A 26328-nucleotide genomic window follows, 5' to 3' on the forward strand; every position below is an offset into this window, starting at 1 on the left:
AGGTTGAGAAATATGATTTAAGGGTTTGAATACACAACACTTGAACCTCCCATAGGTGAGATCCACGCTGGAGATGCCTTATAAAACATTTCAGTGATGTTTTTCTCAATAGAAGAAAACAACAATATGGAGGAGAATGATTTGTCAATAAGAGAAAAGGCTTTTATCTGGCACTTCTAATTATCTTGATATTAATTCTAGGACTCAGCAAGGATTGTGACAAAAGCCTGCAGAGCAACTATTTTATTAGTAAGCATCTGGAGGTGAACTATGGTGATGGAAGGACCCTAAATACTTGGTAAGGTGTTTAAATTAGTATTACAGAAGTTCCTACAAACCACTGTATGTTTACTATCTATTAGAAGACTAAAACGTACTGTTAGAAAGATGATGTACATTAATATTGAAACAAAGGTGATATAACAAGAAAACCAGGCTGACTGGAGCTACGGATCAGACACACAGCACAGGTGCTCAGAGCTTCCCAAAATCAGCCCAGCTCCACCTGCTGAGTGCCAGCTCAGCCCCAACTACCCCTGCTGAAAATCAAGGCTAATTAGCTTAAATCCATCTCCCCGCTAAGGGATTCCAGTGCCTGGGACACTGCCTCTGCAGGGTATTTCAGTGCAGGAGGGACATACAGGAGAGCTGCTTTGATGGTCTCCAACACCAGCACTTTTGGCACTGTTAAATCTTTGCCAGGTTTTAAAACCCTGGTCCCTGCCTGGCTGCAATTGAACCCAGGATCAGAGCAGCTGCTGTGACTCAGGGGCACTGAAGCTGAACTTGATTTGAACTAGTACAGAGCAGGATGAAAATTATATCAATCAGAGCCCAAAATAAAGTTAAAAAAAAATAATTCTTGGTAATGTGAAAGCAGTCTGGTTTGAGACCTTCAGGATCTGTAAAACTGCATTAGAAAGTAAATGTTTACCAGGGTTTTTATTAATGCAACCCTAAGATATTTGTGGTACCACTTACAGAGCATGGCCATCTATTAACAGAGAAATTTGACAACAAAATGTTTATAAATACATCACTTTTAAGCCTTTTAATGTAGTATATTCCAAGAGACAGATTCTATGAACTGCACATTTGCACACCATTGCAGTAAGAAAGTACATAGTAAGTCCCAGGAAACATCCATTAAGGAAAAATCCTACACCTGGATGGGTCTCAAATGCACAATTTGTCAAGCACCCTTCTGACATATATGAGGAAATTTCTAACTCCTATAAACCTAGTGACTTATGGGATAGTGGGGAAGGGTACTGACCTTGGACAACACCAACAACTCTGCACTGAAAATTGAGCCGAAAAAAAAAAGTCAGCAATCTTTTTAAAAAAAAATATAAACGTGGGGCATAAATAATAGAAAAAATATGTTGCTGTATTCCAGGTGTTGCTGAAAATGTTTAAAGCCTGTGCGCATTAACTAACACACATTGTCCATCTCATAACTCAGTGTTACATTAAACATTCCCTGATCATCCATCCAATATAAATGGGGAATTCAGCAGCTTCTAATGCATTTTTAGCAGTGTAACCTCTGCACATATAAGAATGCATTTCTTAGATATGGGATAAGGTACCAGGAAAACTTAATAACCTGTATGTGTATTGTACAATCCTACCGTACATTGGTTTAACTTCAGTCATAAAGAGAGTGTAGGACACCAGCCAAAATAAATTTCCAAATGGGAGACAGTGAAAAATTCCAATTGCCAATAATGAGCTGATTTTGGGTTTTTTAATTTGAGGGGAGTTTTCAGCACTGGATCTCAGTCCTGATTTCACTCCACAAACTGGCAAGATGCTCAGAACAAAAACTACTTAGATGTTGAGACAGACGTCCCCAATTTGGTATTTTATTAGTCTGTCAGATGCACTGACACTCCAAATTGCACAGGTATTTCCAGCCCTAGAAGGAGAGAGGCACTGTGAGGAGAAAGTTGGGTATTTCAAACCCATGGAGTGATTTCATATGTTTGTGGCAGTAGCAGCTGATGCAAACCAACACTTTTGGGAAAAGAAATTTGCTTTGGAAGTCTGTCTGTGAGTGCAGGGTGAAAAGGGATTCTTCCAGAGCAGAACTAGAGCCACTTTAGCCCATTATTACATCAATTATTGAGTATCAGCCATTACTAATAGCCAGAGCAAAGGAAAAAAACACACAGTCCTGCCTGAAGACATAACATCCATGGAAAAGAGGTGGAAGGAGGAAATGAGTGCTGCTGGAACGCAGGCAGCCTTCAGCATTCTGGGAAAAACCTCATGCTGAGGGCCAAGAGAGGAAGAAGAAGCCTGCTAGAGATGCAGGAGGCACAAAGGTGGCACAAGAGGCAAATGAGGTACAGCCCTGGGTTCAGCTGATGTGCAGAGACAGAAATTGCTGGGGATATGGGGGACAAGCTCATATTCCAACGTAGGAGTTGAGCTCTAGATGGTTCTGCATCCCCTAAAACCTTGAAATTATCTTCATCCTCCTGTGGTGCCATTAATAAGAAGTTCTGCAGCAAGAGCCAAGGCCATAATAAACTATAGATCTCTAAAAACTGGCAACACTTTACTCACTCCAATGTGGAGAACTTAGATAAATAGAAAAATGTAATTTATCTATTGTACCCATGAACGCTTTTTTTAGAATGAGACCTTAATTTCTACCTTTCCTCTCCCAATAGTGTTTAAGAGACTCATTGTAACATAACTTGTTACTACCAAGAAATTTCTAGTCAATGTTCTCCCTGCTGAAGGACAAAACAATGGTAAATCAAAGGATAATTTCCCCAAAATTAATAATAAGGCCTTCTAATTTCCAGAGGTTTTCCCTTTTCTTTTGGTAAAATCAAAAGGTGTGGTTGCTATGGCAAAAGCAGGTCAGAGGCTCTTCACACACAACCTGAATTATGAAAAGAACCTGACGTTGTAAGAGTGAAATAAAGGTTCTTGCAACATCAGGAATCCTGGGACATCTTTTCATAACAAAAGTGTCATTCAAAAGAGGAGTTGTGTCCAATTATATGAACAAAGCTGCAAAACAAAACTGGATAAGCACCAAACAACTGGGCAACAGGAAAACATGGATAGGCAGGTGCCAGTCAGGAGTTCATATTTTAATGTCTTTAAAGCATTATCCTTAAAATTAGCAAGATTCTGCCAGAAAATTATGCATATATTTTACAATATTATGTTATAAAATTAATAAAATAGAGCATAGGATGCTTTGCATATTGCAAATTTAAGTCTGTTGGCAGTATATATATTGTAATTGATAATAATATAATGTAATAATTTCAGATTAATTACTCAAAATACCATAAAAATAATTTTAATCAAAAGAATGTAGAACTTGTATCCTCCCACATTACAGCTCCCACCATACCCCACAAGAAATGAAAGTATTTTTTCCCAAGAAATTATGGTGACTACTGTTTCTAAATTCCTTGTGATATCAAAATGCCCAGGAGTGAATTATTCCAGGAAGCCTTATTTGCAAAAATGTCAAGGAAATTTAAAGCCAAATTCAGGCCAGTATCTTTACAGCTGTTACGGGATGTACCTAAAATGCCTTTGTAATATCTAAATCAATTTTTAGTGCTTGGATAAACTCTGCTCTTCTTTATTAGGAAAATAAATAATCATATGGATTGGGAATGAGAGACCATGTTCTGGGAAAAAAGAACATTTCTCCAACCAACAGGAAAAGAAAGGAAAATCAACACAATAACAGTAAAGTATGATGTTGGAAATCCATTTTTAAAAATTTTAAAAATTAAATCACAGCTGAACCAGCCTGTGATGATGGAAAAACTCTGGGTTTGTGTCCTGAGGTAAAAATAGTCTAGATTTTCTTCTTTGAAAAACAGGAGATTTGTTATTTCTAATTGATAGAAACCTAACTTTTTTCTCTCAGAAATAATTAACATTGTAATTTAGGCTTTTCCCTTGCTGAAATGTCTGTTGTCTGATGTAAATTTTCAGAATTATTTGTCTTTGGCAGGAGGGCTTCCAGATGACAGACAATTTATGCAGGAATACTTATTGGAGTCTGTGGTGTCTTATCCCCGGATGAGTCCAAAGCCAGGGACTGGAATTGGATGACCCTTAAGGTCCCTCCCAACCCCTATGAGTCCATGATTCTTTGATGAAAACAAACTTTACATACTACATAAATGAAGGTCAGCATGAGTTACAACTTAATGTTGCTCTCTGTTAAAGACAGGGATTTTTCTGACTGTTTCTCTGCCCCTCCTGGCTCCTGAGAGCAATCCCTCCCTGCCTCCCTGTGAGGGATGCTGAGCAGGATCTGGCTGTTCTGCCTTCTGGGCAGGCTGGCTCTGGCTCCCAAAGACACCAAGGGAGAGCCTGACAGAAGCTGAGGTGACAGCAGCAGGAGTGGGGAGGAACTCAGTGCCCCTCACCCTGCTGCCAGGCCCAGGGAGGATTCCAGCACACACACGAGTGACTGTGCCCCAGCTCCACCCAGGAGACATTTCTGTGTGCTCCACCAACACTCCGGAAGGGAAGCCTCGTGTACCTGCAGTTAATGATTTGGCTAACTGACCCGAGCAGTCACACAGGACTGTGGCCCTACAGACATTTCTTGTGGTGGAGAAGGAAATGCAGCAGCTCTTTCCCAGCTTGTGCTATGGGAGCTGACCAAATCAGGGAGATAATGCGGAGATCCTGACCTAAAACATCTCTTCACCTTTCCTCACCTCTGCTTTCTCAGGAAAGAAATGGTGCAAACAAGCATTTCAGGAAAGGAAGCTCAGGGTGAGAAGATGACTGGGGCTACTAACAGAGCAACCACTCTCTACGTCAAACCTAGAAATACAGTAAGCTGCACGTAATCCTTTAAATCTGAGGAAATATGTCTCAGTTGAAATAGAACTAAGTGAGCTGCTCTGTTCAACATTTGGCCCTCTCTGGGAGATTTTTCCCCTTGCCATAAAGTTTTTACGAAGATCACTTTTCCCCTGTTATTTATGTGTCTATGAAATCATTTTGAGAAAGTAATGGAGAGATGGAAACAGTGTGAGAAATCAATCTGCACTGATTTGAGTTTTGGTCAGAAACCAAACATTGCACAAATCCACCTGCTGATCCTGAGCTCTGTTGAGGAAGGTGCAGTCACAGTCAAGTTTGCTCTTCTCCACAGTAATGCCCGACCTTGAAATCAGGGGAATGCAGAGAGACTTAATGGAGACGGGGTCCCAAGCCAACCTAGGTGCAGAGCCTGTAGTGTTGTACTGCACCACACTGGTGCACTCACAGCTCCTCTCTGACTCCTGGTGCTCCCTGTTCCCTGAATATTCCAAACCAGTTGCTGACTGCTCAAGAAAGGATGTGCTAAAGTAGCCAAGCACAAAGACAGCAGGGATTTGTGGATGCTTTTACATCCTGATCCCTTCCCATGGCCTCTTACAGCAAAGGGAACTCTCCAGATGGAGCGAGAGCAAGTCCAGGTCTTGGATACATTTTGATGGCACCACTCTCCACTCTATCCTGCTCTTCAGGCACAACCAGCTTGAAGGAATGAGTTAGGATAGGACCTTTGCTGAGCCATAATTTATCACGTTAAGAACTGAAATCAAACCATTCAAGTCAGGAGACAGAAAGGACACAAAACAGGCCAGTGATCCTGGGTAAGATTAATATTCCATTTCACATTCATTTCATCCTTCATGTGAAAGAGCAGCTGAACAATACCTTGCAAACCTCTTAGGTTCAATTTTGCTGCCACACTTACCCACACAAGGTACAAAATGCTCTTGAAGAAACAGAACAGCCTTTCTGAGGCTCTTCCCTTCCCAGTATTTTGTTTACTAATCTAACAAGTGCAAAAGCCCGGGAGACTAACTTTCCTCCTGCCCACAAGCACTGTCTGTTGGCAATATCTTTGAGCACAGCAGGGGTTTAATAATCTTTCTTTTTCAAAATGACTTACAAGTGGATTTCACAAGAAATGAAAATGTTAGTGATATATTTGGATTGCCCTGCTGGCTGAGATCACACTGAAATAAAAGCAGAGTCACAAGGGTCAATATTTCTGATGCACAGAACTACTGACTTCCTGCCCAGAGCAGATGCTTGAGCTGCTGCTACTGAGTTGCTCCTGCTCCTCTGACCCCGAGGAATGGAGCTGAGAGCTGCATTTGGGTCTACCACAACCCTTCTGTGATGTGCACACTGTGCCTGCACCAGAGGCATCTTGGAGGGCTCAAGGGAAAGTCTGTTGGAGCATATTTGAGATACCGAAATAACTCCCTGTTTTTCCCAGACACTAGGCACTAGAAAGGGCTGAGAGAGTTGGGGGGGCTGGATCTGGGGAGCAGAAGGATCTGGGGAGACCATGAAAAACAAAGCTGTGAGCAGGGTGGGACTTCAAAAGCTCTCAAAGTATTTGAATTATGTGGGTTTTTTCTTTCTAAGTCAGCGAAGGATAGTTCATGTGAATTTTAGGTATGTTTTAATACAACCCAGATTCTGAAAAAAATTCTGATTGTTTAGTTTTCAATTGACTAGAGCCTGTCTGCACCTGGAACTCAGACCTGTTACCTTCCCAAAAACCTCTACTGCTTTATCTTCATGGCCAAGAAAATTGCTAATTTGCTCATGAAGAATTTTTTGAGCATTGCATTCTCTGAGTTTTGCTGTTAAAGAGACCACTTAATTTCCAGTGCAAGAATTCAATTTAGGAACACAAAAGCTGATTAAAATTCATTTTTACAGATATTTTATACATGTCTGTGTGCATTTGGATTGCGGCAGATTTATTGCTAGGGACTTTTAGATACAGAAGGAAGAAAGAAACAAAAGATATAGAAACAAAACATTAGAAGTGTTTCAGTGAGGAATCAAACTAGCTCTTCTTCATTTATGTGAAAACATAAGATTAGGGCAGTGCTGATATAAATAAAGATATCAGATTTATTTTTGCAAGCAGCCACAGCTCTTCTCATGAGTGGCAGACACACAAATGATGTCAGTGTGTATGACTAACAACTAAAAATACAGCAGGTATTTTTGTACAGGCTACGTAATATCCTATTAATACAAGACCATTTTGTTTAGTTTACATTTTCTTCGAACCTTGCCCATTCACAAATTTCTCTGAGCAGTTTCGTTGTATCACACACTGTGAACTATTGTCACTCATGCACTTCTACCAGGTTTACAAAGAAAAAAAAAACCAACCCTGCTTCCTCTCCATCTGATGAAAACACTTTTCATCAAGAGTTTAGGAATTCATCCCTCTCTGTGACCCTTCTAATTCTGTCAAGTTAAAAAAGAAAATCCATAAAAACATTTCCCAAGTAATCCCTTTCTCTAATATGTTGTTCTGGGTTTTTATCCCTGCAATAAATGCCTTGCTACATCTTTGCTGTGATTAGTCTCATGGGATGTACTCGTGATGTGCATCTCCCCGGGGTCAGGCTGAACACAGGGCACAATCCCAATGCCAGGCCACGTTTGAGCTCCCCAAAGCAATCCAAGAGCCAGGACTTGGGCATCAATGTCTTACACACAACAGTGCAGTCACCAAGCTGGCAGAGAAGAGGGGCCAAGACAAAGTTTTTCCATTTTTGAGGGTAAGATGTTCCCAGGGTGAAGGAAAAATAAAATTCCACGGGGTTTAATATTCTCCCATTTCTTCCAAACACTGCACAGAGCAAGTTGCTAAACCCCAAACAGGCTGACTGGGCCATAGTCTTGCTAAGTCTGTAAAAGACGGAAAATACATCCAGTACCAAGAATTCCTGCTCAGAAAGAGGAAAAAAAAAAGCAGGATCTCCTTACAGTCATCATTTCTGGCACTCCCACAGCACTGAGGACTCTGAGTTCTACTGCCTGTGCTTTTGGAGGATAGAGAGGGAGCCCATCCTGATCACATGAAGTAATTTTTTTAAAACATCACAGAATCCCGGAATAGTTTAGGTTGGAACGGACCTTGAAGATCATCTTGTTCCAACCCTCTCTCAGTGAAAGGGACACCTTCCACTATCCCAGATTGCTCCAAGCTCTGTCCAACTGGGACTTGGACAATTCTAGGGATGGGGAAGCCACAGCTTTTTTGGGCCACCTGTGCCAGGTTTTCATCCCCTCCAAGGGAAGTCTTTCTTCCTCAAATCTGGTCTAAATCTACCATCTTTCACTTCAAAGCCATTGCTCCTTGTCCTATCACTACATTTATTCTCTAGCAATAATTACATTTTGATTGAAAAAGGGACAGGAATCCACATTTAATTGGACCTGGATTTTTGGCACAAAAGTTTGAGCAGCTTCTTCAATACTGTTACACAACGGAGACCTCTTTAAAGCACCACTGTCTTTTCCCCTGCACTCTTTGTTCTCTCCATGACCTTGCTGTGTTCATTCTGACATATTTTTTGCTGCAGCTGAGGAACCATTGACATGGTAACACAAAATAGGATTTGATCTTTTTCTGGAAGTTTTCCCTTTGATTAGCTCTGGGAGCCTGTCACACACTGTTCCAGCCCTGCCATACAAACAGCCTTAAATTACATTTCACAAGGTTTCATCCTTGGGAGTAACACTGACAATCCCTATGTACACTTGTTCTTTCCCCAAACCCTCCCCAAAAGCAGGCTGACATGTATAGAAGCCTCGCTAGACTTTGCTGCATCAAAGTTCTCTAAAATGCTTTGAATCAAATGAACCTGGAAAAACTCTGCCAGATTTCAATTCAACATGCAAATCAGATTCTTGAAGCTGAAAAAATAATCCCCGCAGGAATGATTTGATGTGGGATGGCCACGTCCCCCTTTTAATGACAGTAATAATTGTGTTATTTTCAATAAACTTACATTTTCCCCACAAAGAAAAAACCCAGCCATAATTCCATTTTTTATTTCAGCATTTAAGAGTGTCCCCCAAAATCACTGGTCTCACATTTAGACTACACCATTATATGAAAAGTGGACTAGTTCCTTCCTGCAATGTTTTCCAGTGACTGTCATAGTAACTTTGAAACAAGGGTTCCTGAAATAATTTTTCAAAAATATTAAACACTTCATTGAAATCTAGATACTTTATTCTGGGATTATTTTTGCATATAATAGTATCAAAATCTAAAGTAAACCACCTGCCAGAGAGTGAAAGCCTCTCAAATATTCAGCATTCCAGGCAACCTGTTGCAGTGTTTCCTCTTTTGCCAGGGAACACAATTTCTGCTTTGTCTTTTCCCAGAACTGCCCATTCTTGTCTTATTCTGATGGGAAGAACCTGTGTTGTTGATAGTCTGTCCTCTACATAAAACAGAATATTCCTGCATCCTTAAATCCAACAGGACAACCGAGCATCTCTGTGTCCAACACCTGCCATGGAACAGCCACTCATTCCTTGTCCATTGACACCTGCCAAATCTCTGTGAACACCGAGTGGAGAAAGTTTAGTACTCCCAAAATGGCATCCTAGTTCTTGTGCACCATGAGATCATAATCACTGCTTCCTACCTGATCAAGGAACAACCTTGAGAACGGCAAAATTATCTTTTCAGCCCTACAGACTCTAAGTTTAACCTTCTCCCTTCGTCCTTGCATTTAAAATTAACTTTGCATGTTTTACCTTTAAGTGCAGCACCCTTCAGATTTCTGTCCTACACCTTCTGAGGGCTGGAGTTAACAAAAATTATTTAACCCACAAACACTTCAGAATCAGTACAGCCAAAAATAAAAATGCAAAAATACCTTCTAATGGCTCCCTGTTTTGTTTTTTTTTTTTTCCCAGCTACAGTTTGCAGGCTCAAGTGAGGAGGTATTTGAAGTCTTCCTTTGCGAGATAAGTAGTTCCTTTCCCAGGAAAATTTGCAGCTGCTTAACACTTTTATTTAGGACACCGAATTTATTCCCTTTTGTTTGATTTCCCTAACTGTTGTTTGATTTGTATAGGTCCCACACAAAGTCTATTTTATTCTGTTTTACCTGGATGCCAAACCCACAGCCTCACACCTCACTCTGGGGAAGGTGTGTCCTGTACACCCTCTCTCTCTTTTTTTCAGCTGTGTCTGGATGTATTTACTGCCTTCAAAGCAATAACAAAGCTTGGCCTTGATTTAAGCCTGGTCTTAGCAGGGAAGTGCAGCAGTGAACAGAAATTTCACATGCACCACCATGCTTCCTCCAAAACTGTATTTAGAGGAGGTTCTCCCTAGCCACCCACTTATCCCAAGTCCCATGAAGGGACATTTTCTGCTTAACCAAGTCAATGTTCCTTGAGGAAAGGGCTCCAAGCTGACCTTACCCCTGTTCCCTTCCGGAGCTGTTTAGATAGCTCCAGCAGCAAATTCCGTGCCCTAAGTAAGAGACAATGGTGCTATTACGGCATGTAGTTGTGAGTTGTGGCAGCACTTTGAAGTCAGTTAAAGTGGCAGCTAAATATGCATTGGTTACAAAACAGAGCCAGGAGCAAAATACCCCCCAAAAGAAACGAGTGCATAAAAGGACTTTCACCATACAGATTATTTCCACCCGTAAAAAAGAATTTTAACATAAAATTCCCTCCTAGCAGGAGAAGAGGTTTATTCTAAATGAATTAGGTGCTCACCTTTCACTCTATCTCCTTTGTGCAGGTGAATTTCCCCTTCCCCTTGAGGTTGATATGGCTTTACAACGATAAAAAGTCTCCCAGGGACAGCACTGTAGAGCTTCCTTTTGGGACCCTGATAATCCAAGGCAGACAGAGTATCCTTGTTGGCACTGGGACTGTAAATGGCACTAAAAATTGAAATGAAAAATCATTATCAGCTTATTCAAAGGGGGAAAGTTAATAATTTACCATCACATTAGCAGGATTAAATTAAGCAGTGAATAACAAAACTGTCTTCCAGTAAGACATCTAACCCTGCAGAAAAAGTACCAAACAGGAGCCTGTTAGGGTTGAAATCTTTCAGTTTGAAACTTGATCAATATTCACCTGACCATAATGGTCTAGAACAGAAAACACACAACATTAAAGCTTTTAGCTTTTCTGCAAATTAAACTTGCACATTCCTAGGCCCTAATTAAATTCAAAATTTATATGCCTATCATACATTCCTAGCATGTCAATTTGTCACAGGGACTTGAAAAAGTCCATATTTACAATTCTTGGGAATGGATATCTTTGTAACATGGAGTGAACAAGTGAGATCACTGAATTATTAACTAAATGGACTGAATAATCAAGTTACTTCATCACTCCAACGTTAAATTTAGATCTGCACAAAGCACCGTGCTTGTGGTTAACATTTTCCAAATTATCATTTCTTCTGGATGGCAATCACCAGCTCACTCAGTGACTCCAGAATGTGCCCAGGAAGCCACAGGTCACCACCAACTCACAGTCTACTCATGGTGTACAAAAAAAGGAATTGTTGAAAGGTGGTGAACAATGCGTAAGATTGCTCTTAAACCTGTGGGAAAATGAGTGAACTGTCAAAAAGATATGAAAAGCAAAAGAGGCAAATATTAAAGAGGGTGGGAAAGCTATAGGATGTATCATAACAAACTTGCAATACACTAGCAGTCAACTTTAAAAACTTGCAGTCTTAACCAAAGTCTAGAAAAGGAAAATATTCATAAGAAGGAATAATATGAATAGAGATTGATAGGGAAAAGTTAGGCTACAAAACAAGAAAGGTGATTTAGTGGTTTTAGCATAGTAACACTCTGCTTACCTTCCTGTAAGAAAGTATCTCAAACTGCTTAAAGCAAAATTAGATATAAAGGCTGGGGTCTGCTGGGTTTTCACATTTTTATTTTTTTTAACCAAAATGGGAGCCAACATGTCAATAGGTACAGAAGCCTGGTAAAACTCGCACCTAGTGGATCTTTCCTATCAGGAACACTCCCATTTTCCTGCAGTAACTTCTTCACAATTTGGAACTGCATTGTCCCTTTCACCTCTATTCTGTTCTATTACTGTGAAGTGATGCTGCTAATGGTAAGCCACACTCTGGAGTTTAAAAGCAAACTCTGCTTGCATGTTTGTGATGGAGCTTGCACCAGAAATCTCAGCCAACTCTCAGTTGTTTAAAGAAAGCCTGGAAAAGATGACATCCAGATTTCAGTTCTTTTGCTCCATTCCTTTTTCCTTGTAAGTGAAGGAACAGTCATCACCATAAAAAAAAAATCCAGATCTATAAACTATAGCTACACATCTGATTTCCACTTGTATCAAGCTGTGTTTCTGCCTAGTCTGGTGGCAACTATTCCCAGTGTTATCTCCCAGCATCTACTTAACTTCGAGCACAGAAGATACATTCATTTTCTCTCTCACTGAAAGAGAAAAGGGAAATGGCACATTAAACCCACACAAGGAACGCAGAACTTCTCAGGCAACAGGCTCACTAATGGAAATCAGGGCTGCTACGTGGGGTGCAGGACTTCTTAAAAAGAGATCTTTCCTCTCCATTGCTTGTCCCCAGTGTGGGCTCCAAGCCCAGCAAGTGCCATGCCAGGAACGAGCAGGAGGAGGATGCAGAGACTTCAGGAGAGCTGTGGTCATGTTTCCCTCTCAGCCAGGAGAAGGTGGTCATCCTTGGCAGCCCAGCCCTGACTGAGGCTGTGTTTGCACCTCATTCCCTGATTTCTGTGGGGTAAGCTCCACACGAGGGCTGTCCCTTCCCTATCATTCCCAGCTCCATTCCCCAATCACTTTGCTGTAGAAAGCAGAAGTCTCATGAGACTCAAGAACAGTTTGGCTTGGAAGGAACCTTTAAGACCATCCAGTGCCACTCCCTGCCAGGGGCAGGGACACCTTCCACTGGACCAGGCTGTTCCAGCCTGGCCTTGGATGCTTCCAGGGATGGGGCAGCCACAGCTTCTCAGGAAGTCTGTTCCAGTGACTTGCCACCCTCTCAGGAAAGAATTCCTTCCTAATATCCAATCTAAATCTCTCCTCTTTCAGTTTGCAAAGATGGAACACTTGAGCCACATGGGCTGCAAAGGTTACATGAACCCCTTCCAGCACTGCTTTTCAGCACCTCTCCACAACACAAATCCCACAAACTTCCTTAACCCTTGGTCACAATCTGACCTTCTCCATCACCCTGCCCCTTCTGGCTGCTGCTCCACAATTCAACCTCCTGCTCTTTCAAAAAGGGCTTCTCCATCTCAGGGGAGCAACAGCTTCGTGGTGACTCTTATTATTTGCAAATAATAAGCACAGACAGCAACAATTCCCACATTTATCTGACAGTAAGTAGGTGGTCATGCAGTTAAACAAAATCTGTGAGGAAAGTGTGATATAAGGTGCCATTCCTGACTGCAAAATGGGCCTGTGGCAAGAAAAGGCATTATTTGCAGGAAAAATTATACATAAAATTCCTTTAGTTATCTTTAAATTTAGAGAGCACAGAGGGAACTCTGCAGCTGGGTAGCAGTTTCAGTAGCTGTGATGCTGATGCACTAAGACCGAAATTTTATATCCACAAATTCTCAGGCATTAAATTGGATCCCACTATCACCCGAGCCACTTCTCAGAAAGCGATCAGGAAAGTGGCTGAACAAAGTCAAAGCAAGTAAATGTTCATTTAGTCAAAAAAAAAATAAATTCTAATTGTTAGCCCCAGCTCAAAGTATTGTTTATACTTCTAGAATTTTAGATGTGTTATCCCAGGAACATTGATGAAAAGCCACTTTTTATCCCATTCAGCTAAAATAATCACTGACTCTAAGGTAGAACCTCCCTCTATGGTGGCATCAGCAGAATGCAGTGGAACACAACACTCATTCTCTGAAAAGGACCTTACAGCCTCCTCACTTTAAATCCTCATCCAGTTGAGGCCTCATTACAGACTGATCTTAAGCTTACACTGGGCTCTGTGAGGAAATGCCACCCAAATTATACTCAAATGAGCTTTTGCCATTATTGTAGCATACAACAAAGCAAGATGAGCTTGCTTTGCTGAGTAAAACCACTGGCATACGGAATGTGTATCCCCTTCCTTCCTTTTAATTTCACTCCTTCTTACATTCCAGACAACTCTGTCTCACAATTCACCAGATCTCCCGTGCCCAGCAGTATTGTTTCCATCACAAACAATGCCTGGCAGTTTGGGTGCCTAGGACCAGGGAGAGCAGAGGAACAGGCAAGGTAACAGAGGCAGTGTCAGATACATCACATTTTGTTTTACTGACTTGAGAACTCCACTGAATATCCCTTACACTTACAAACAGCAAAGAAACTACTCTGAACAGCAGATAAATATATATATGTACACACATATATTAGGAAACAGGACAGACAAGCCTGATTTTCAAATGAGTACTGAGTTAAATGTGTTTTGGCTCTCATTCTCTCCAGCAGCCCTCAGCTCTGATGCCTCCCAGCCTTTTTGCAGCACTTTGACCTCCTGTCTTGCTGTAGCTCCATCTCTCACATTTTGCAGGAGCTCCTGAGTCTAGGGCAGTGGATTCTCAAAGCTGCAGCCCCCATATGTGACAAAAACTTAGGCCCAGCCTTCCACTTTATTCCATGGTTTACAATACCTACATGACTCTAATTAGTCAGGATTTGCTCTCCAGTGGGACAGAGCTGCAGGATATTTGTCCAGAATGCCTGCTAGATCACATTACTCTCTATTTCTCTCTTTGGTTCAGCACACTCCTACAGAAGAGAGAACTTAAACAGCCTCTGCTCCATCACCCATGAGCAGCCCCAGCACAGGTTCCAGGCATGAATAATAGTTCCATGAAGGGACCAGGTATCCCAGAAACAGTTTGCTTTGCTATTAAATAAAATCCTTATTTCAACTATGGGTAGATGTGCAGAGCCAGCACCTTGAGCTGAAGGCGCAAACTGTGTTAAGTCACTACTGAACTTGAAAGTCTGCCTGGCTGCTGGAGCTCTGCGAGGAAACAGCTGGCTTTGGTGTTTCCAATTAAAATATTCACACTTGGGCATGGTCCACTGTGCTGAGAATGAATACATTCTAGAGAGTGCAAATAACATAAAGGAATGTGGCAGGCCTGCATGCTGCCTTTAGGGGTACTTCATGCTGTGAAACAGCCAAAACTCACCTGATGTGCCTGTGCTGCTGCCTCTTGGCATCCTCTCCCAGCCTGTTGAGGGACGGCGAGCGGCTCCGGGAGGACGGAGTGTAACTCCCCACAGTTTTTACAGTTCCATTGGGATTATTCTGCATCTGTTGGAGCAGGTGAGGGGAAAGGCTGCGGTGTGAAGAGGCAGAGGAGGAGGCTGACCACTCGGGGAGGTTGTTGATGTTCAGGTTGTTGTCGCTGTTGGAGCGGAGCAGGATCCGGGGGGCTGCCAAGGTGCTGGGAGGCCTCCTCCTCCTGTTGGAGTAGGTGGGAGCCTCCCTAAAGGGCACTGTGCAAAGAGAGACATGGAGGGTGATCTCAGATGATTTCACATTCATGTGTGTTTACCACCACATGCAACATATGGCATTGTTTCTTCTGCAGAGACAGAAACTCCACCTTGCCAGCAGAGCTGATCAAATTATCTTTAGAACATCATTAAATCAAAAACAACAGAGCAACATTAACCTGTTTGCTGGCTTGAAAACATGGTAAAGCAACAGCAGTGCCATGAGCCTGCTCAACACTCTTAACTGTGATGTAGGAAATGGGAAACAACTCATCATTGCCAGGTTTGAGGCTCAGAAAGTTCATTTTCCTGCTGTGTTGTCACGTTCAGTCAGAAAGGCACAGAACAGGGCTGCCCAGCAGAACTCCTGACGCATGGACTTGCAGTTTCCATCCCCCAGCTGGCACCGAAATTGGCCCACCTCAAGTTCAGGCCTAACCTGAAATGTGTGAACAGTCACCTTATCCCCACCTTGCAGGTTAAAAATCGAGGACACGGCTTCCTGTCCCGGCAGAACTCTATTACACTGCTGCAATCCCCAGGCATTCCCCTCTTTCTAATCCTGGCCTTCCTACCACATCCATTACTATGGTATGTAGAGCAGATTACCCCAGGGTAATACATTGGAAGACCATGAGGGAACACCACGGTATCCAAAGGCTCCAAGAAACTCCTTAACGAAAGAGCCACAGCACAAAACAAAGCAAGGGCAACACAAATGGAACTCAGAGCAGAGGGTCCAGCCCCTCATGTGAATTCTAGGTACACACGAGCATTCACACAATTTTCCAGACCTCCTTTTCCCACTCTAGGGGGTCAATTTGTCCCAAGTGCAACTTAGAAGGCAAATTCCCTAATAAAAAAGCACACAGATATCACCAGATGTGATGGAATTTCCTGCCCTGTCATAAAGGAACTGACCCCAAAACCTCATGCTGGCCTTGATCCCCATTATTGCAACTGCCCTCATTAACTTCTCTTGGTGGAGCTCGGGGGGTCACAGGACCTGAGCCAAAGTGCACACATTTACATCCAAAAAGTCACAGTGGCATAACTAACAAAAGGCAGCCAGGCATTATTCTGAGGGCTTCACTGAGCTAGTGTAGCTCTCAAAGAAAAAAATCATATTCAAACTGGGAAAGAAGCCCCACAAAATATCATCCTACATGTCTAAAGTGCCAGTAAGTGCCATTTATAAAGAGCCAGAAATGTCTACTCATTCAATATCCTTCAAAACCACACAAAAAACAGAATAAGAATGTCTGTCATACTGTGCAAGTAAATAAATTCACATAAATATGAATATAGATAGGAATCAATCTGTCCTGCCTTGAAATAGAGCCTTTAATTGAGAGAACAAAGCAAAACTCAAGGTTTCAGTGCAAAACTGAGAGCATATTTATAGCATAAAATAGAGATGGAACTGCGAGTAAAATAATGGTTTGTATCATTTTTACCAGAGTCAGTTTATGATTAGCTACAATCCTGAATATTTTACAATAATATCCTTTGTATTTCCAGTCAGCTGAAACTTTCTCTAGTAAACAACTCGACAGCATCAGAACAACCAAACATGGGAACAGCGTGCACAGAAAGGGCTTCAAATAATTTCCATGTTTCCTTTGAAATAAGGGAAATTCCCTTTAAAAACTGTTAAAGGGGAGAAACCACAGAAATCCAATGCTTATGCTAGAAACTGGCAGAAACTCTGGATAATCTTCCTGACATTTCAAGTTTTTTTTCCCATTCCATATTTCTTCAAGGTTTCAAAGCAGCCGAGGGTGTCATGAGAGCACCTTGGTTCTTCAGATGTCACAGTGAAAGCCCCAGTTAGTGCTAACTTACAGCAAACTCACAGCATTTATCTCCAAAACTGGCACATACAGACCCTTAGGTCGATGTGCTGGGCAGAGATGCAACATTTCTACATTCCTTTATTTCTGACATTTGGAATACAGTTCCAGAAATTACTTCATTGAAGATGGGGATCTTTCCCAGGTACAACAAAGCAGAAATCAGTCAAGGAGAAAACACAAACTGAAAACAGGGCATGTTTGACACACTCAGGTTTGCTACCTGAAGGTCTAATGCTATTCCCCCAGGTCACCAAAGTTTGCCTTGGATTCAGTAAAAATTGGGTCCGACTCTCAGATTTTAATTTCTCATGAACCTGGAAGCAGCCTGCCCAGCCCTTCCAGCCACAGGCTGAGAAAACGAAACCTTGCCAGCGTTTTGGGGATGTTTACTGGGACGCTGGAGAGACTGGTGGGATCTCTGCTGTGGGAGGGGGAGGGAGGACAGAGACAAAGTGCCAGGGCACGGTGACAGCACGGACAGAGAGATGCAGGGCACATCTGTACTGACAGTGAAACCACCCTCCAGGCACCAGAGGAAAGGAATTCTTTTTCCCTTACACACCTCAGGAGCATTTTACAAGCCCATTTAAGAGTTTAGCTTTTGTTTTGCTATTAATGTTCTATTCTTGAGGAGAGAACTACGAGCAAAATTAGCCTTTACTACAGGAAATAAACAGGGAAAGGGACAACTAATGACACCAATTGATGCGTGTCTAACACAAATCTTTTATAGAAAGAGTTAAAAATAAGCATTTCTGTGCCTGAAGTGATTAATATTCCACCCAACTGTTTCATTTCCCCAGCAATCTGCAAACTGTAAGTGGGTGGATATTTTTTTAGCTGCTTCTTATCAGCATTATTTATATTATTTTCACAATTAAAAAACAGAACTACAACACAAAATTATGAAATGCAAATGTCCATGCTTTAGTCCCGGTTAAACTCCGCTTTTCCCTAATATTTCACCACATTGCAGAACTGCAAGAATAACTGTGGCAAAACTTGTTTGGAGAAAAACACTTGCTATAAAATGACATAAAAATGCCTGAACTAATTCCATGCCCCAAAAGTTTAAATTTACCATCCCTAAAAGCATACTTGAAAGTACTACATAATCCTTCCTCCTGGAATTCTATTCCTGGCGCTTCATACATCTGAAGGGGTAATTCAGCACCATTCACTGACAAAATTCACCTAGGAAAATCCTTCCCTGTCTCCAAATGCATTTCTTAGGGAACAAAAACATTTTTACAACTACTTGATTCTTCAGAGAAAATCCTAAAAGGAATAAAGTCATATCCAGCTTTAATAACCACTTGCCTAAATGGACTGTCTAACATTAAATAATTTTGAAAAGGAAATTGCAGGAATTTATTAATTATAGACTCACTAAGCCCATCATATTAAATGTACACAAGAAAACACCGGTCTGAAACATCAAAGTGTTCTGCTTTCATCGCTTACCTTCTTTCTTTGTGAAGGCATTTAACAAAGACTTCATTTTCCCTTTTTACTTTAGCAGCAATCCCCTCATTATATAACCTTTGCAGGGAAGAAAGAGGCAAAAAAGATAAAAAAAAATAATAATAATATTATTTAAAAAAAAAAAAGTGCCAAACAATCAAGCTACCCAATTTCTACGTGTTCAGGCTGGCTGCACCCTGACATAAGCAGCAGGTTTCTGGGCACTGTGGAATTGCGAGCATAACTGGGCATGCAGTACCCAGCGTTCTGGTGACAAAGCCCACCCCACATTCTGTCTGTCAGCTGGGAGCCAACTGTGCACAGACTGGAGCTGCTCAAAAAAAAAAAAAAAAAAAAAAAAAAAAAAAGGAAGAAGGGGAAAAAAAAGCGCTCCTGCTATCTCTCTCTCCCAGCTTTAGTCATGTGAACCTGCCGCCGCCACAGCCCCGCAGAGCAGGCGCTGCTCCCGCCGGCTGCGGGAGCGCCGCGGGACCGGGGAGCTGCGGGGAGCGGGGAGCTGCGGGACCGGGGAGCTGCGGGGAGCGGGGAGATTCGGGGAGCGGGGAGCTGCGGGACCGGGGAGCTGCGGGGAGCGGGGAGATTCGGGGAGCGGGGAGCTGCGGGACCGGGGAGCTGCGGGGAGCGGGGAGATTCGGGGAGCGGGGAGCTGCGGGACCGGGGAGCTGCGGGGAGCGGGGAGATTCGGGGAGCGGGGAGCTGCGGGACCGGGGAGCTGCGGGGAGCGGGGAGATTCGGGGAGCGGGGAGATTCGGGGAGCGGGGAGATTCGGGGAGCGGGGAGCTGCGGGACCGGGGAGCTGCGGGGAGCGGGGAGCTGCGGGGAGCGGGGAGCTGCGGGGAGCGGGGAGATTCGGGGACCGGGGAGATTCGGGGACCGGGGAGATTCGGGGACCGGGGAGATTCGGGGACCCGGGAGCTGCGGGGACCGGGGAGCTGCGGGGAGCGGGGAGCTGCGGGGAGCGGGGAGATTCGGGGACCGGGGAGCTGCGGGGACCGGGGAGCTGCGGGGACCGGGGAGATTCGGGGACCGGGGAGCTGCGGGGACCGGGGAGCTGCGGGACCGGGGAGATTCGGGGACCGGGGAGCTGCGGGACCGGGGCCGACAATTCCCATTTGCCAGGCTGGAGAGGCTCCGCAGCAGCTGCGGCCGGGCACGGGAAAGCCCGGCCGGAGCTGGGAGCCGCCGGGGACCTGCCTTTTGCTCTCAACTTGCACAGCTGCCTCTCGGGGAGCACAGCATCCCGCTGTTTAATCGCTTGTTGCTATTTATTTGCTTGTTGCTGCTTACTCTCTTTTTGCTATGCATTTCCTTTTCCCTATTTATTTCCTTTTACCTATTTCTTCTTCCCCACTGATTTCCCTTTCTGCTCTTCACTTTTTGCTATTTATTCCCTTTTCTTTATTTATTTATTAATCCCAAAGGACCAATCTGAGGAGAAGCACAAATCGTCCCAAGCTTCGCACAATGACCACATTAAGGATGGAGGCAAACCTGCCACTACTCAGAACCTGTTACCTACATTCCTATATTCCAGTTTGAAACAGAGGGGATGACATAAGCACCATTATTCTCCCCTCCCCTTCCATCATGCTGAAATAAAAGAGAATTTCTTTTTGGACAGAGTTAAGAATACCAAAAAAAAAAAAAAAAGAAAAAAAATTGACCAAACTTGTTTGGTAAATTCGATGCAGATGCCAGGAAATACAAGATGTAGCCAAAGAAGTTCAGAAAGTCCTAATTCTGAATAAAACAGAAACCCAAGGGTAACTATGCTTGGCAGTGCAAACACGCTTCCAGAGGAAGAGCAAATAACTGAAACAGGCACATAGGAAAGAGGGGGAGGTGCTAAAAAACACAAAAAATTTAAGCACATCTTCTTAAATCTAAGATACCAAGATTCCAAAAGAGTAACCTACATTAAAAAATTGCCTTCTAATAATATAAACTATGTAACAGGTAATAAATATTCTATTTCAGACTTCTCTACTGATCACTAATGCATCTATTTGGAAAATCGAGGAGTACTTTACTGAGAAAACTACTTCAAGAAAGACAGAAAATAAATTACTTAAATGGATTTAATGTCTGTGTGCATAGTGATCTCACAGTTATGTAGCACTGAAAATAATTAGTAAGCATAAATAAATTGAACAGTTTAAACTTAACATCCCAGTGTTTAAGTTACAAAGAAAAGACTGTTTACCTAATATAATTTTATGTTTTGGTTCAATTTATTTTAGAAAGCAACCGTCCTTAGCAGGTGGAACTCTTACCAGACGAAATGGGCACAGCACATGCAGCATTAAACATCTTTATTTGGCAGAAAAAAACCTTCTTCTTAAGTTCTAATAGATGCAAGGCTTCCTAAAGAATAACTCTGAACTTCTATTCATCAACTTATAAATATGCACATTAATTAGCTCCACTGAAGAATCAATATAATTTCCAGAACAAGAACTGCTCCACCAGGGCTGTGCCACTAATTTGAATTATAACCCTGTGTGGGTTCAATTTTCTAATACCTTAATCCAATCCCCTGATTATATTTGGAACTACAAAACACAAAGGAACGATGAGTGTTAATGGAACCCTTAAAGTGCTTTTTCCTTTCTCTGGGTGTCAGTGGTGGAAAGCAGTGACAGCCCAGGCCCCCAAGGACAGGAATTAGGCCAGGGAAGGGTTAACTCAATCCTGCTCATTCCTGTCTGTTCATATACAGTGAAATAAAAACAGACAGGCAACTGTAGTCAATCAAAATCAGTCCCAGGGGGGATTTTTATTAGATTCTTGCCAGAGCTGTAACATTTCATCATCTGGAGGTTTCTAATCAGTGTTACAAAAACATCCAAAATATGAAAGTCACTTGAAATTATTAAGTTTTGTGGAAGTGGTGGGAAATCTTTCAGATCTACACCATCAGAGAGATCACCTGATGAGTGATCATTTTATTCCATTTAACTGTCTGTCTTTCCCCCAACGCAGGATATATAATTTCTTCCCACATGGCAGAGCCTCCTGCAATAACCACTACTGTACAATGGGAAAATGTGACAATCAAGGAAGTCAGTGAACACTTGCAGCTGCAGTTTTTGAGCTTCTCTCATTTTCACTAATAGCTTATTAGAATTTGTTTATTTTAACAGAAGTCCCAAATTCCCCGGTGCTCAGAAATTAAAAAAGAAAATATTCCAGCAGCTTCCACTCCTTCCTGAAAGATTTTCTGCCTCACAACTGTAGCCTTGGTATTATCACCTCAGGACAAAAACTCAATAATTTGACTGTGCCTATACCCAAGGATAATATAACCCGAAAGCCATTAGCATCCTTTATCAAAAAATCATGAGGAACCTTCCAAACAGAGGTGAGGTAAAACCTAATTTCCCTGCTCCTTTGGTAGGTGCTCAGGAAAATGTGTGGGAGCTCTACATGGGGATGTCTCTGAGAGAAAAAGGCCACCTTAAACAGAAACCAAAACATGAATTCTCAGGTTAATTTTGATGAGCATTTCTTGTGCATTTGTAACACCAATTTTCATGAGTGTTTAAATCCATAACTCCCATTAGAAATCTATGGAAAATCAGTGACTTACACACTCTTGAGGATCTATTTTTAGGCACTTAGAGCCCAATGTTCTTATTTAATCATCTCTCCAACACATCTTCAAAGTCCAAGGCTTCTTAGATGATGGTCAACCACAGCTACGATTGCCATGATTTATTCTTTCTTGATTTTATCCATTTTGGAGCTCCTGTCAGAAAAATTCCTTTAGCTGGTTCTTGTTAAAAATTCAGTCCTTAGCATGTAAAAATGCATTCCTCTGCACTATAAAACAGGCTTCCCGTATGCTAAGCCACCAAATGGAGAGTTAGACAAGAAAAGAGAGATTCAAATATAGACTGGAAAGAACATAGAGGCTCTTAAGGGAAGAAAAAAAAAAAAAAAAAACAACCACAAACCTAGGCTGCTACAGTACTTCTAGATTACAGACTTATTCCAGACAGCCACAAGGTGGTCATGAACCCAGGCAGGGGTAACAGATTCAGGACTCCACCTCAGAGCAACAACTGAACTGATTTTATGAAGTGAAGGGTTTGGGATTCTTTTTTTTATTATTATTTTTCTGAATTAAAAAAAAAAAAAAAACTGTGGAGTTTGCTCAAGGAACTGCAGCTAAAGCAGCACAGAGAGAGAAGCATCTGAGCCCACTGAAATGCTGCTGGGAGAGCCCTGCCTGAGCTGACCTGATGTTTTATCTGTGTCAGCAGCATCTTAGCATCCAGCTACCCCTGGTATCAACCTGCTCTTGGCAGTAGCCTTGGGGCACTCAGCTGAGTTCAAGGGTAGAACAGGGGCAGGAGACTGTGTGGGGGAAAGGACAGCAGAGAGATGGCTTGGGAACAGATGGCAGGAGTTATCAATTAGAAAAGAAAGTAAAAAATAGCAGTGGGAGTTGCACAGCCATGTGCCAGACACCCCTTCCCTCACCCAGCACCGCCGTTCCCAGGCTGTGCTCGCTGTGACAAGGGCCAAGGCACCCAGAACCTTCCCAGAACTTCCTGGAAAACCAACAACAAGGACTTGAAAAGGCTCTGGGCTCAGCCATAGTTCTGGGGATGGCTTAATCAGAAGAAATTTCTTGCCTGGTGGAGAGATCTGGCCACAGAGTTCTGCAGAAAGCACTTCATTCATTTAAATAACAAAGCATAGGAGGTGTATATTAAATCAAAATCATGGAAAGTCAAAATCAATCCTCCAATCCTTTTTTTTTTTTCTACCATATTCACATGATTATAAATTAGCCCTCACTAAGATTACAGCAGCAATGCAAGGAAAGCATTCAAAGAGCTGCATGTGCCTGAGAAGGGAGACCAGTTCACCCCAGGGCTTTACTTTCAGATGCTCAACATCAAGGAGAGACAGAGGATCTTCTGATTGCATCTAAAAGATTACATTTTAAAATTGTTAAGTATTCCTTCAAAACTTGTCAGAGCAAATGTCTGACATCTCTCTGAGAGGTTGGAAGGTACTAAGTGGAGAAACTATGATCCAGAAGAGCCTGAATAAGATTCAAAAAGAAAAATTACCAGGCTCAATGTGGCAATATCTGCAAATATCTGAAGCTCTGCCTGCAGCAATACAGATAGATAGATCAGAATTTACCTGAGAACAGAAATAAAACCTCTGTCCCCAAGGATGAGAGGTGGCTTTTTGTGAGGAATCTGGGTCAGGGCTGCAGAGAGAAGTGAACAATAGAAGGTTAAAAGGTGGGGAAATGAATTCCTCCAATTCTCTGTGAAGGGTTGGAACCTGGGAGGAAACAATGGCCAATAATGCATCTTGCAAGTAGCAGCTTGAAGAGAGAGGGAAAAGCAAAAGCAAAAGCAAAGAGAAAAAGCTCCAATAGCTGAAGTGGAATTTAAAAACATGATTGAAATTTATCAGCAATGTGGAAGCAAGCAGCCAATCTGAATAAAATATGGCTGGCTGGCTTTCATTCTAACAGGTACATTGCTATAAGAGAAGCAACTTATCCAAATAAAGCTGTGTATTTTCTGTAGTACTGGTTCAGGAGAACATTCTCCCTGGAATGGGAAGGCCAGCTCTGACAAGGCTTTTTCAAGATTTTATACTCCCTGAGCACTCACAGTCCCTCATTTCTATTATTCGTGTTTGGGTTGAAAGTAACATGCACTCTTACTCTGAATAATACAAATAACTACAATAAATATTTGTGCCTGTTCTCCATCCATCTGTGCATCCTAATAACAGACTTTCTCTGCTGGCCATGAAGACAAGGGAAAACAGAATATTTTAAAAAGTAAATAGTTCCTATGAACTCTTTCAGAAAAAGGTAATGGGTGATTTGCAGTCAACAAAACATAAAACTACTCATCGTAATTGATTTCTTTAAATATGAACTGGGCTTATTTCAAGATGTGTTTTCATCAGAAAGTACAACTCCTCTTTACACAGCAGCAAACTCTTGAGTAACCAGCTCCTTAACAGTGTCATTGAAGCAAGAGATTAACAACTCATACAGTATTTGGACAGAAGTATCCATTTAGCTCAGACTATCAACTTGAACTGAAAGCAGTCAGGTGTGAACCCCTGAAGCTGCATTCTTTTACTTCCAACAAAAAGAGAGAAAATAGGAATCAAATATAATTATATCCCACTACAAATTCTTCTGCTCTCTAAAAAAGCTGGTGAAAGAATGGTGCAATTTTCCCCACTAACAACACGCTGGGAAATCTTGTCCTGATGCAGACCACTCAGAAGGACCGAAGTACACAACAAATTAATCTCATTCCTGGCATTATGTATGCATTGAGTTGGGAAAAAGTATTGCTTAACATCAGAGGCCTGTGCATATCCCAACCCACATAGTTTGTGCTGGGAAAAAAAAAATAATAACAAAGCCGTGAGAGAGAGAATTCAGAGAGAGAATTTCATGTCTGGTGGCTCCTGTAACAAAGACTCTTCTGCTAAGTCTGACACTGATGGGCCTCTCATGCAACATTTGAATCTGTGGTTGCAGAGGAGAACAAGGACAAATGAAAGCACACGAGATGCTTAGCAAAACAACTGCACCAATATTGGGTTGCATGCCATCCGTGTCCTGGTGTTGTACAGAAAACAATCTGATTTTGCCTTGGTGTAACTTTCTTTCCTACCAGAAGCTCTCCATGAATTCCTTAAATCATTATGTTGTTCCAGGGTTTATTCAGTGATTTGATTTCACTGCTTTAGTCTAAGTGTGAACCTCTTTAGTAAATAGTGGGACAAAGCATCTGTGCTTCCAAAAGTGTTGGTGGATCATGTCAGTTTTATTTAGAATAACACAATTTTCATAACTGAAAAGTGTATATTGCTCTCAATGGAAAAGAAAATAATGGACTTTTGTAGAAGTTTCAAAATACATAACTGGGCAGGTGTTAAAGTCCATGCAAGAGTGTGAAGTAGCCAAGGCAGGTAGGGTAAGAAAACAGCAAAGAAAGAAATTTATAATATTTCTTTTAGCTCCAGCTCCTCCTTCTTCTCCAACTCTTAAATCCTGGTGTCCTTCACTGCCATTTTTCAATCTCATTTTCCCTTCTTCTCATTGCTACAGTTGCCTTTCACTGCTTACCTCACCAATTCCCTAAGGATAATCTTCCTGCCACCCAGATCCAACAGGAAATAAATGGCACCTAAGAGTAGGCCAGGAGAGAGAATTTCTAGAAGACACCACGTCATGGCAAAGTTACATAAAACTGGCAACCAAGACAAATGGATGGGGATAGAAGAGAAGCTGGACACAAGAAGAAAGCATTTAGAAGAGTAAGATTCATAGAAGGTAGCAATATTTAAATGCATAACACTAGTGGAAATATCCCAAAGTTTAATTGTGAAGAGAGGAGGGAACAATCAAGCAGTAAATACATTACTGTAAATTTTTACCAGCCTATTGCACTTTGAGGGGAATCCTTTTGGAGTAAAGAATATAGCATTTTACTGAGGAGACAGAGCTGGGCTTGAGCTGTCAGCAAAGGAACTGAAACACTGAGAGATTTTTCCCTCTGTTGGCTGGATTCTTACACTTTATGATGTATTTGATAATGATAAAAACCTGCATTGCCACTTTCCTTCTCATTTTACAGCAGAGCCCATT

At 42.1% G+C, this 26328-nt stretch overlaps 1 protein-coding gene across 2 annotated transcripts in view; it reads right to left on the bottom strand.

Moving 5' to 3' along the window:
• The window catches only part of SHANK2 (SH3 and multiple ankyrin repeat domains 2), a 241380-nt gene that overhangs the window by 156216 nt on the left and 58836 nt on the right, over window positions 1–26328 (bottom strand). Inside the window, exons 1-3 of one of the 2 annotated variants that reach the window (XM_062494313.1) lie at window positions 18657–19049; window positions 15027–15336; window positions 10570–10739 (exon numbers count right to left, since the gene is read on the bottom strand). In XM_062494313.1, coding sequence (XP_062350297.1) covers window positions 10570–10739; window positions 15027–15336; window positions 18657–18693 — 517 coding nt within the window. In that variant the 5' untranslated portion in view covers window positions 18694–19049. Of the gene's footprint in view, window positions 1–10569; window positions 10740–15026; window positions 15337–18656; window positions 19050–26328 lie in introns of those variants that run through there. The other variant, XM_062494312.1, reaches the window with a different exon arrangement.

The sequence above is a fragment of the Cinclus cinclus genome, chromosome 6 (genome assembly GCF_963662255.1).
Source record: "Cinclus cinclus chromosome 6, bCinCin1.1, whole genome shotgun sequence".
Lineage (NCBI taxonomy): Eukaryota > Metazoa > Chordata > Aves > Passeriformes > Cinclidae > Cinclus > Cinclus cinclus.